Source organism: Hemicordylus capensis, chromosome 1 (genome assembly GCF_027244095.1).
Source record: "Hemicordylus capensis ecotype Gifberg chromosome 1, rHemCap1.1.pri, whole genome shotgun sequence".
NCBI classification, from domain to species: domain Eukaryota; kingdom Metazoa; phylum Chordata; class Lepidosauria; order Squamata; family Cordylidae; genus Hemicordylus; species Hemicordylus capensis.
Window position 1 is genome coordinate 457493072 of NC_069657.1, and position 12563 is coordinate 457505634.

The 12563-nt window shown below is 47.6% G+C and overlaps 1 protein-coding gene across 1 annotated transcript in view; it reads right to left on the reverse strand.

Annotated features, from left to right (window-relative positions):
- RAB10 (RAB10, member RAS oncogene family) overlaps positions 1 to 12355 on the reverse strand; it is a 51493-nt gene extending 39138 nt beyond the window's left edge. Inside the window, exon 1 of the mRNA XM_053250681.1 lies at positions 11753 to 12355. Coding sequence (XP_053106656.1) covers positions 11753 to 11879 — 127 coding nt within the window. The 5' untranslated portion in view covers positions 11880 to 12355. The remainder of the gene's footprint in view (positions 1 to 11752) is intronic.
- Between the last annotated feature and the right edge of the window lie 208 nt (positions 12356 to 12563).

A 12563-nucleotide genomic window follows, 5' to 3' on the forward strand; every position in this document is an offset into this window, starting at 1 on the left:
AGTCAGACGACTGACCTACATAGGCTGCTACTGTCTATGCTGACTAGCACTTGCTCCAGGGGTGCAGCTAGGTAATTTTGGACCCTGGACCTAATGGGCTTAGGGCCCCCCTTGCAAAATGAGCATCCTCTCTATATGCATGCATGCACCCACCCCACAAATGCCCCATGGCTTCACACAGCATTCTTGAGACAAAGCTGGCTGGAGAGCAGAAGCCAGGACAGGGGGCACCATCAGGCAGGCTGCAGCAAGCTCAGGCTGCAGCAGGCACACACCGTGCAGCACTCCCCAATACTCCTCCACCCCTTTGGGCTTCCTCCACCTGCCACCCAGAAGAGCTAGGGACTGGTGGGTGGGCGGGCAGGCAGGCAGAGATGCAGCAGCACAGGTTCCTAGCACACTCTGCCTCAGCCAGCCCCCACCTGCTGAACAGCCAATTGTCAGGTAGGGGAGGAGCAGCAGCTGCCTAACAACACACACTAGGAAAGTCTTCCATCTCCTGCACCAGCACCGGCACCTGAGGCAGAACTGCCGGTGAGGCCCCATGAGAGTGCGACCCACATGGACTTAGGCCCAAAGATCTAGGGGAATGACGCCACTGAGCTGCTCTCCAGGGTCTCAGGCACGGTAAGGTCTTTCCCATTACCTGCTAAGTGACCCTAGCAGGAAATGCTTAAGAGTTGAACCTGGCACCTTGCACATACAAAGCACATGCTCAAGCACAAAACTATGGCACATCCAGACAAGTGATGTGATAACTCTTTGACTGCCTCCCTGTATAAGTGTGTGACATTAGCCACATGTGGAAGTATGTTCCCCACTTTCCAGTTGCTCCAGAACTTCTGACTGGTTGCAATTTGCATACTCCAGGAAGACTGCAGTCACAAACTATTTGAAGCCATTTCACATTTAGAATCCTAGAATTGTAGAATAGGAAGGGACCTTGGTGGCCTTCTAGTCCAACCTCCTCCTCAGGGCAGCAAATCACTACAGCATCCCGGACAGGTGGCAGCTCAGCCTGTGTTGGCAGATCTCCAGCCCAGGAGAGGCAGATCTCCTGCCCTGCATGAGGCAGGCTGTTCACTGTTGAACAGCAATCACTCAGAGTAGGAGATGACTGGGCTGGCTCTCAAGAGGATAAGAATATTTTGAGCGATACTAACCAAGTCAACAGGAAATCCCTTTGGTATTTTTAAACAAGGAACGAAATAACCAGTAGAGGGAAAGATCCATTGGAGACTCTAGTGGTCATTGGCTAGAACTGAAAAAAAGCAACTGTTCTCCTCAAAGCAAAGCAAGGTAAAGAGAAGAGTGCTGCTAGAACAGCCTGTTTGGGGGCTACAAACAGTACCCCACTATGTGATTTGGAACTACAGGCTTGCAGTCTCCATCTTGGCTATGAGCTCACGGGACCGTGAACACTGCACATGCCCATATTTGGCAAAGTTCTCAAGTTGGTCACTTAGCACAAGCAAACATGGGGCACGGTATTACCCAAGGTCAGTATAACAAGCAACTGCAAGGCACAACCCTATGGCCCCCCTCTATTCCGAGAAGGAAGCTGGCTGAGCAGATGCTCAGTTAAGGAGAGAGATTACTTCACAAGGGAATAGGAAAACTCCCTTTTGGCAAAGGATTCATTTCACTAAGCATCTCCACAGGAACTTAGATAAGGTTGAGCACTCCCACCCTACTACAGACCTGAAGGAACAGTTGTTGGCATACAAAGAATCATCATCTGCACACCAGGAAAACTTCCAGGTAGGGAAAGATAAGCTTGGAGATCACCCATTCACTCCAACCCATACAATTTTTGTTCAAGCCACTGCACTTTATTGTTCATCAAGATCACACCTACCAGTGATCGAATCCAGCCCTATGAATTCTTTTGTCAAACACAGATGTCAGCCCCAACAGCATGGAGGTGTGACCCGTGTATGGACCGAAGGCATGATTTTGCCTATTTCTAGCCCAAACGCCAACACATGCTGTGCTTTGGCTTTAGCTATACCATCGCCTAAAGCTTTTATTACAGCCTTGGATCCCAGCTTCCAGTTTGGACCTTTCCCCAAACCCAAACAACACACCATGCTTGGTTGCCCTAGAGAATTGGACCCTAAAGACCCGAATGACCCTGGACTTTCCTTGGAACCAGATGCTATCCTGGTTTCCTGGCTTTCGAGTGGCACACTTGCCTCTTCTTTTCCCCGCCTTCCCACCTTGTCCCTGCAAGGAGATCCACCAACACATGCTACCTGCAAATGTGACCAACACACCACCAGATCCTGGATCGGTAATATTAATTGCCTATCTTCCTAAATCTCCTCGCTCCTTTCTCTTTAAGTCTAAAGCTACTCTTCAGACCCTTTCTTTAGCCAGGCCTGAGCTGATTCAGTAACAATTCAAATCTTACGCTTAAATGCCTCTTTGTGAGATTCTAGCACTATTAGTTAATATTTTTATTGCCTCCTTGCCCACTTAATTTCTCTCTTCCTGTACCCCTAATTCCCTAAATAAATAAATCTTGTCGCACCATCTTTCTCATTTCCAAACCCAAACTTTGCACAAATTGACTGTTCACTACAATCTTGCTAATTCCCAACACAAGCCCAAACGTAGTCTCAGGATGTTCCATCAATGCTCCAGAACAGTTCTCTCAACAAGAGTTATTTACTTAGCTTGGTCAAGGAACTGTGATGTCTTATTTTCTGTTCCTGTTCAGGAAATGTACAGGACCTGAAGGTATGTTCCATAGGACATACCTTTCAGCAAGTAGTGAGTCAAGGAGCCACAGCACCTAGAAATTTAACTGTGGTTCCTAGAGGAGTATATTCAGAGGCAGAGTTATTGAATAAAATATTTGCCCCAGGCAGCTGTGTTTCTGTTCCAAGTATGTTACTTGTAATGGGGATAAAGAAAAGCCCATTTACCTTCCCCCTCCATAATAAGAGACTGGACTCCAGAACCATGGAGTCCAAGTTGTCTCGAATGCAAGAGATTTTATCCACAAAAATGTTGTTAAAAAGCCTCACAGTGGGATAATGAAAAATCCAGGTCTATATTCAGAGAAGCAGGAACCTGATTCAGTCCCCTCAAAACTCTGCTGGACACAAACTTGTGGCCGTAATACATGCAGAATAGAATAGCTTCTTTGCTTCATGTATTGCCACAGAATAAGCCTTCAAATTGGCTTTGTGCAGTATCTTATCCGATAAACTTGAGTCCTCCAATTTTTCATTTTCTCATTTGCGGGTGCCTCACAATTCAAACCCATAAAGAGTAGCTAAAAACACTTAAAATATAGTATGCTGAACTGATAGCTTTGCTGCCTTGGTTTCTTAAGCATATAGCTCACACTAATAGTTTACCTTTGTATTTTAAAGAATGGGAATCTAGAGTGTTTTGGTAATTTAGCTGCTGAGTTTGGGGTTACAAGGTAAAGTTCCTCAGTTGCCTGTGGGCTTCCCAGAGGCATCTGGTGGGCCACTGTGAGAAACAGGATGCTGGACTAGATAGGCCTTGGGCCTGATCCTGCTGGGCTGTTTTTATCAAGGTAAACGTAGACATTTGAAAACCTCCTGACTGAGTCCCTCAACCAGATTTAGTACTCATAGGACAATTGGGCAGGTCCTTTTACAGATTAGTAAATTAATAGGTTACAATTAAGCAGAAAATGTAAGTGGACAGTTTTCCACAATGGAAACAGAATCCTTTAGGGATCAAGTGTTTTTAACTTGTTCAAAAATCATGTGAAGCCAAAGAATTGAGATGTCAGCTTGGTTTCCCCCAACACCTTAGAGTAAAACTTCAAGCAGACAGAACTCCAGGAGGATTCTCTTCAAACTGGATGAACAGGCAATACAATAGCATATGAAATTTGAGGTAAGTTGTAAAAGGATGTGTATTGAGATAGTAATCTTAGCTTTACATTTGCCAACAGGGGCCATGTTTTGGAAATATGCTGGGAGTTTTAGTGAAGAGCACACTAATAAGTGTCAGCTCAGTATGCTGTGGCAGCAAGGACGTTAGCAAAGGGATCTATTATTGCAAACTGCCCAGAGACAGAGTTTGGGGCAGTATATAAATATGCTAAATAAAAACAGAACCACAAGTATGGTCATTACATGGCATAAACATGGTACAACTATAGTTAGAATACCATGAATAATTCTAGTTGCTTCATATCAGAACTGGAAAGTGTATAGTCAGAGTGACTGGGCATCATTACTATGAAAAAAGACTGAAGATGCAAAGGCTTTTTTGTTTAGAAGATTACTTTGGGTGGGACAAGACACACAGGTTTAAAATTTTATGAATATAGGGAGTCTGAGTGTACTCCCTATGCAGTACAACTCTGATTCATACAACAAATCCCACTTGGAACATGTCAAGAACAAACAAGTTTTTTTCCGCCCAGTGCATAGTTTGCATTCATTCCCATGAAATGTGGCAATGATCTCTATTTCACAGGGATCTTTTAAAAGGGATTAGAGAAATTCATTAAACTCGTATCTAAAAGGATAGGACGGAGTTTGCAGCTTCAGAAGCCACATACTGAGAACATACATTTTAAAAAATCTATCTATCTAACATTTGTATACCATCTACTACCCAAGCCTCTAGGCAGTTTACAACCAACCAAGTAACTTTAACACAGTTAAAAAACAAAAATTAAAATTAAAATAAAACCATATGAACTGCCACATAGCTTTTTAAAAGCTCATTTCCTAGCATGCCTTGCATGTAAGCTCCTCAGAGGCACCTGGCTGGCCACTAATTGAGACAAAGTGCTCAACTAAATGAACATCTGATCCAGCAAGCCAACTCATGTAGATTTCAGCCAAGGGCCAACTAGGATTGCCTCTTGCATCAAGCCAAGCAGCTACCTTCAACTGATTACTAATAGCCTAATAAACCATGACTTTACATGGCACCCCTAGCATTCTGGTTTTGCTTTCTATTCTAGCTTCCAAAACAAAGCAGCAGGAATCTACAGTCCAGAAATAAATTTAACAATATACCTTTACCTTAGCACATAGCCAGTTGTACATTAATGTGAGATTTGCTCAGGTCTCATAAGAGTAGCAACTGCTGGCACTGAAATGCAGTTTCACCATATCCACTAGGAGAGCTTTATGCAGTTTCATCAATTGTTATTTATTTAATTATCTATCTATCAAATTTGTTCACCACCCCAAACTTTTGTCTCTGGGCGGATAACAATAGCATAAAACCAGTTTAAAACATATACAAAAATTTAACACAATTTAAAAATTTAAAAATAAACCAGAGATTAAAACCCCCAAAATTTAGGAAGCTGAGAAAGCTTGGGCGAAAAGATGGGTTTTCAAAGTGTTGTTTGTTTTTTTTAAACTGCCAGAGATGGGGAGGATCGTATCTCAGCAGGGAGCACATTCCACAATCTTGGGGCAGCGACCGAGAAGGCCCGTCTCTGTGTAACCACCAAACGAGCTGGCAGTAACTGGAGATGGACCTCAGATGACCTCAATGGGAGGTGGGGTTCGTAGTGAAGAAGACGCTCTCTTAGATACCCAGAGCCTAAGCTGTTTAGGGCTTTATAAGTTATAACTAGCACTTTGTATTTTGTCTGGAAACCTATTGGCAGCCAGTGTAGTTCCATCAGTAAAGGAGTAATATGGTCTCTCCGAGATGACCCAGAGACCAATCTGGCTTTTTGTGATTCCCTATCCTTCCACCTCAATAAAGCAACTTCCTAACTCATGGCTTCCTTTACCATTTCACCAAGTTTATATAGCCCGTTTAGAGATTGTCTCTCAAAAACCAATTAATCCAATTGTTCTTGTTTACCAAATTCAAAAGATGGAAAGAGGCAGTTTAGACGGCATCTGCCCAGATGAATTCCTTGTTAAAGTCACTGTATGAGATACCAATTTGAAGTGTGATTTTTTACTCTATTATCTTTTTGGAAACCGTCACTTGAGAGTTACGTCTGAGTCATTATTCCCATTTTGTAGCACCATTTTATGAGGCTAGAGAGAAACAATGTCAAAGTTGGTTATGAACAGCAAAATTCAGGACAGTGGCAGGGATTGAAGCAACTTGCTCCCTGCAAGGGATGCGAGTCACTTTTGCATCCAGAGCCATTTTCCTCAGCCCCCAGCAGAGTTGCTCAGCAGAACTGGAAGCTTGCGCCACTTTACACCCAGCAGGGGAGTGAGGAGGAGAGCACAACTGGGGTGTGTGTGTGTGGGGGGGGTGCCCTTCCTTCCCAGTGCTGCAGTGTTTCATTCTTCTCCCCACACTCTTCTTCGTAGCCTCTCAGCTGGCCATTGGGGTAATATTTGGCAATTCTGGAGGCATCACTCCTGCTATAAAGCTCAATGCCCATCCTTCAAATTACGGCTAGAGCCACCATTTCTGTTTGCTGAATGCATCATACATGGCTCCACAGTGTTTTCAAACCAGTGCCACCAGCCTGCCTTGAGATCAGCTGGCGTGCAGCTGCGATCACTGGAGCAGCTCTGTGCAGTCATGCATCCAGGAGATCAAAGCTATAGATGTAGCTCCTTCAAGGCGGCCCCACTATCCCATTTCAGAGGCTCCCAATTGTCCCAAATGTTGCTGGATTACAACTCCTGTCAAATGCAGCTACAAGGCCGAAAGGGCAAGCACCTCTGGGCCCCCAAGGTTGGGAACTCTTGTCCTAGCCCAGTTTTCCTTTACACATGGCATAGGCAGGCTCTCGCAGAGTTGCTGCAAAGCATGAGATAGACTTCTAATACACTTCTGAAGAGTGGTCTACATATAAAACCTAAGCTCCATGTCACATGTATTGATAGAACCCCCTGGAAGCACAGTAGTAAAAAGGTTGAGCCCCGTGTGGTTCAGACATCCCACTAAGTTGGTATCAGACCAGCTCAAGTAATTTTTGAATGGCAAGCTAGTCAAGTGATCAATCTAGTTTGTTTTAGCAACTGTCAACAAGGGCGCAGTTCTCTAGCAGATAAGAAATTAACATCCAAACATTCAAACAACTTAGGTGCACTCTACTGCACACAAACTTTTCATGTAGCCACCACCGGCACTTTTGAGCAGGGCAGCTACAGATGAAACAAAGCCCATGACTGGCAGTCTAGAAAGGAAAGAGAAGGGTCTTAGGAGTTCACCCTAATACAGGCAAACCAAAAGCTGAAGTTTACATGCACACCACCAAGAACGGTTAATAGTGTCATTCTACGTGTAGCAGACCACAGAGCTTTCCTGACCACTCTAAATGTCACATCCACACTTTGAAGACAGTTCCCTGAATACAGCAGGGAGCCTTATGACTGGGGGATTTTAGCACGGAAGGTTATTTACGGCATCCCTAGCCAGGGCCCTGAAGTAATCTGCCCTCCCCTCCGTAATTCACTTTTCAAGCACGGGCTGGTCCACATCTAAAAATAGAGTGGCCAGCTGGAAGGTGTGCCAGAACATTGCCCAAAGCACTATGCCCTTCATTTCAACAATCCAATATCCCCCTGAAGTACCAGATCAATATAGCCAAAGTCTACAAATTCAGACCTTGCAAAGCGAGGTAGATCCTTCTGAAGTCTTGCCCAACTTTGAAATGAACAGATCTGCTAAGACTTGTTTAAGGGCTACTATACACAGGAAAGTGCAAAGCCATCAAGACAAAAAGGGGTAGCATCCTGAATTCACCTATCAGCAGAAGAACTGCACCTTAAAAAGGATATTGTAGAGCTGGGAAAGGTGTGGAAATAGGCAGCCAGAATGATTGTGGGCCTGGAGCAACTACCCTAGGAAGGAAGGAAGACTACAACATTTGGGCCTTTTTAATTTAGAAAGGTGATGGGAGGCATGGTAGGAGGTGTATAAAATTATGCATGCTATAGGTCAAGTGGAGAGAAACATGTTTTTCTTGTTCTCTCATAATATCAGGACCCAGGGTCATCCGCTGTAGCTGAATGCTACAAGATTCAGGACAGGCAAAAGGAAGTACTTCTTTATGTAGTGTGTAGTTAAACTATGAAATTCACTGCCACCAGGAAAAAAGGATTTGACATATCCATGGAGGATAGGGTTATCAATGGCTACAAGCCTATTTAGCTGTATATTTCCATCAAGATCAGAAGGAGCATGCCCTTAAAAGTCAGGTGCTAAAGAACATCAACAGGAGGAGGGGGAACGGGCAATGTCCCCACTTGTGGGCATCCCAGATGCATCTGGCAAGCAGAATGCTGGACTAGATGGGCCTCTGGCCTGATCCAGCAGAGCTGCTGTTCTTAACAGTAGCAGCAGGCCATGCTGGGACTTTTAGCAAGTACTGCTCAACATCCAGGCCTCTTTCAGAGAAGTTCTTCTAGAGATGCTATGGAGATTCTGCGGTTTTTCTAGTGCTAACATGAGAACAAAGGTATCCAGTATCTGAACAGCATGCCTCAAATATTTGACAAAGATTGGTGGTCCCTACACAGTCATTCCAGATTGCCTGCAAACCTGTGCACACTTATTAGCTGCTTGTGATCTAAATAGAGTTTGAAAAGTTTCTGCTAGCCATCCAGAAGGGCTTGCTTGCCACAGGAGACTAGAAAGTGGTTTTCTATAAGCCTGAGCACTCCCCAAACAAGACTAGAATGCAACTTGGAGGACCAAGCAGCAGAAGCTACAGTTTAGTTCTAGAGCTATCAGTTGTCTATAGATCAACTACCAGTAATACACAATATCTAAACGCATTCAGAAGAAAGATGCCAACCTTCACACATCTCCCAAAGTGAGTTATGAAAGCTTATGCCACAATAAATGTCAATCTTTAAGGTGCCATAAGACATATTTTCACTGCAATAGACTAAATAGCTTAATGTAAAAGTGTAAAAGGGTGAATACTGTATATCCACATGAGGTTACGGGGTGCAGCTCTTTGAACATATGCTCAGTGGAAGACTTAAGTGAACTTCTATGTAGTATCTAAAGTAGCTTTAAAATGGCTGCTGTTTAGAACCTAAATAAATCTTTATATAATAAATCAAATTCACATACAAAATACATGAAGACAACAGATAGTCAGACATTAACTATTACTGCTGACAAACAAGTATAATCTTAAACCATTTTCTTCCTTTGCATTTCCCACCTCAAAACAGAATGACTTGGATTCAGAAACACTTGAAGACATTCTGCCTTCCCATGCTCTGGCTTATAGTGCTCTCACTATCTTTTAATCCTGGAGTGAAAACAGCACACATCTCTTCCTCCTACAAGGTAGGCCAGCAGCACCTCTGAGGTGTATAACTGTACTGTTCAGAAAGTACTTTTAGCACAAAACATCATATCAGAGCTTAATCTAACCCAAACAGCAGCCAAGTATCCAACACCACAACTATGAGAGCATATCAACTTTCATCACACAGCTAGTCAATCTAGCTATGAGTTCCTAGCACATCAGTATCACTGAGTTGCTACACTGATAATAAAACTAAACCTTTGCTTGTAACTTGATCTTGGGGAAATTTTTCTTGTATAAATAAGGAAAGTAGAGCACACAAAAATTCACAGGAAGTTACACCCACAGAAATATAGCCAATGTTTGTTGTGAAGTGATCAGTTCAGTTCCTCTGCTGCCAGCTGAAGTTAGGTTCAAGTATGTTAGAGACAGGAGGTTAACCGGCACAGCAGGGGAAATGACTTGCCTAGCAAGCCAGAAGCTGCTGGTTTGACTCCCCCGTGGAACACACCTCTATCGGCCAGCAGCAATCTAGGAAGATGCCGAAAGGCATTATCTCATACTGCGCGGGAAGTGGCAGTGGTCAACCCCTCCAGTATTCTACCAAAGACAACCACAGGGCTCTGTGGTCGTCAGGAGTGGACACCAACTCGACAGCACACCTTTACCTTTTACCTTATGTCAGAGATACTGCTTTTACTTATAGCACCTATTAAGAGTATGTCCCATCCATAGGACACTACAAGCATCTATACTAGTGATAGAGAAAGAGAAAACCGGGCCAGTGGTGACCCACATCAACCCTAAGTGCAGCTCCCAACTAATTGTTTTAGGCCCATGTGGATTTTCGCCCAAAACTGAATAGTCTCCCTGACACATGGGGAGGAGACCCTTCCAACCTTACAGTGCTGAGCCTTGCCTAGGGTTGCGAGGTGGGGAGTGGGGGTGTCCTATTGAGAAACCGAGAAGGAAACAGAGTCCTATTGAGCCCTTGTGCCATCTTGGGCATGAACAGAGTGCTGGGGAGCGTCTTGCCCTCCCCATGCTTTCCTCCTATAGCTTAAGAGGACTTTGTCTCTCCTAAAGGGCTCTTCCAGTACTGAGAAAAGCGGTTCTCACAGGCACTGTTTTTTGCCAAAGTGATCTCTGCTTGAAAATAATGAAAACCACTCTGAGACTTGGTGCTCCAAATCAGAAGCGCTTATGCTCATTCATTCAACAAGCAAGTTTTAACTCTCAAGGCTCCAAGGTGGGCTTTCCCCCTGCCCAGACACGTTCATGCCCAGTGAAAAACCAAGAGGGACGGGGGAAATTCACACAGGTCATAGAATTCAACATTTCTTGTACAGCACCTATGATTTTTTTTTTTTAATACTATAGACTACATACAGCCTGCAAGCAGCCCAAAGACGACAGCCAAGCCACACCCGGCATCAAACACAGCAATGTTAAGCCATTAAACCAAGCAAAATCCAACCACCAGTTCTTGAGACAGTGTTTCCTCAGTCTGACAATTGACAAATCCACCACACCCATCATTCTGTCTGCGGCCACGACAAGCTGCAATGCCTCCCATTTTTACTACTGTCGGTAAATCAACAAGGTTTCCTTGAAGGCGGTTCTAGAATGCCACCCCTCTAGTGATCAGAAATTGCCAACCTACAGCCAATAACACTGTACCATGGTCTGAAGCACAGCAGCTGGAGTATACCTGATAAACACACAACACAAGCACAGAACACAGCATGGACCATATTAGAGGGAAAGGATCCATGAGTGGAAATCATCATCGACACCCAACAGAAAATTTAAAGGATGTGGTAGGCGTACAGAGCCTTAGATGATGGTGCGGTCACTGGAAAGCGCGAGTGTAGTACTGAGAAGGCTTAAGAGAATCAGGGACACTCCAGCTGTCAGTGCAAAAGCCGTGGGGCGGTGTGGTGCTGCCTGCCGGGAAAGGGTTGGCAAGACGGCGTGCTGTGGCAGCACCAACAGGGCAGTTCAGCGCCCGAGCCGGACTCCTTCCTCCCTCCCTCCCTGGGGCCAGGACAGAGATTAAGGCAGGAGCAGCGCCTGTTGCCCCGTGTCTGCCAGGCCAGGCCAGGCCAGGCCACTCTATTCTGGCCACAGGGCCGAGACAGACACACCGCACAGGAAGAACTCGGGCAGGGGCAAGTTTCTCTATCCGGAAAGGGAAAGCACCCCTCGGGAAAAGCCAGCAGTGCGGCTGGGAAGAGCTCCTGCTTCCGGGATCAGCAGTGCCCAGGCCGGGGGGGTGCGGGGGGGCGCCGATGCGGCCGGGCGACCCCTCCCTCCCCCCCGCATCATCCCCGGCCACAACGGCCGCCGAAGCACGGGGGGGGGGGAAGCCACAGCAGGGTAGCCGTTCCTCCCCGCACCCACCCAGGAAGGGGACTGGGAGGGGGGCAGGGGCCCCGCGGCCAGGGGCTGCGGCCGGAGAGGCGAGCCAGGCGGGGGCGGCCCGTCCGCCCGGCGCGATTAGCCCCCCGCCTCCCCGGGCGCTGCTGCCGCCGCCGCCGCCCTCACCGATGGTGGAGATGAAGGTGGTGTTGAAGGCATCGTCGGAGAAGCGGAAGAGCACGCAGGTCTTGCCCACGCCCGAGTCGCCGATCAGCAGCAGCTTGAAGAGCAGGTCGTAGGTTTTCTTCGCCATGGGGGCCCCCCCGCGCCGCCGCGCGCCCCGCCCGCCCGCGCCAGGCCCCGCCTCCTCCTCCTCCTCCTCGGGCCCTCCCGCCGAGCCCCCCGCCGCTGCGGAGGCGCCCCCGCTCGATCACCGGCCGGGCCCGCACAGGGAGGCAGGGAGGGTCGGGCGGGCGGGCGGGGGAGGGGAGGCACAAAATGGCGGCCCTGGCGGCGGCCGAGCCGGTGGGGAGCGGGCGGAGGGCCGGGCGGGCAGGCAGGCGGGCGGCCACAGGGCTGGGCTGGGCTTGGCTTCGCTCCCGGCAGGCTGGCGGCTCAGGCCCACTTCATGCCCCCTCGGCCAGCGCAGCGCGCCCGCTTTCGCTCGCAGACGGCCGGGCTCGCAGTCCGCCTCCGCCGCCTCCTGACTAGGCCGGACTGACTGGCTGGCTGGCTTGAAGGGTGGGGGCAGGGCTTACGTACGCGCCAGGCAGCGCGAGCGCGCGCACGCCGCCGCGACCGCTCCCTGGCTGCCTCTTGCCGGGCAAGCCAAGGCACGGAGCCAAAGGGCGGGGCTGCGTGCTGACGTCGCTGGGGGCGCGCGCTCGCGGAGTTCGTCGTACGCAGGCGCACAGCGAAATCTCCGGACTCGTCGGCTCTGGCGCGCGGGCCGCAGGCGTGTGTATGTGCGCGCGAGAGAGACCTCAGGTTCGGGCTA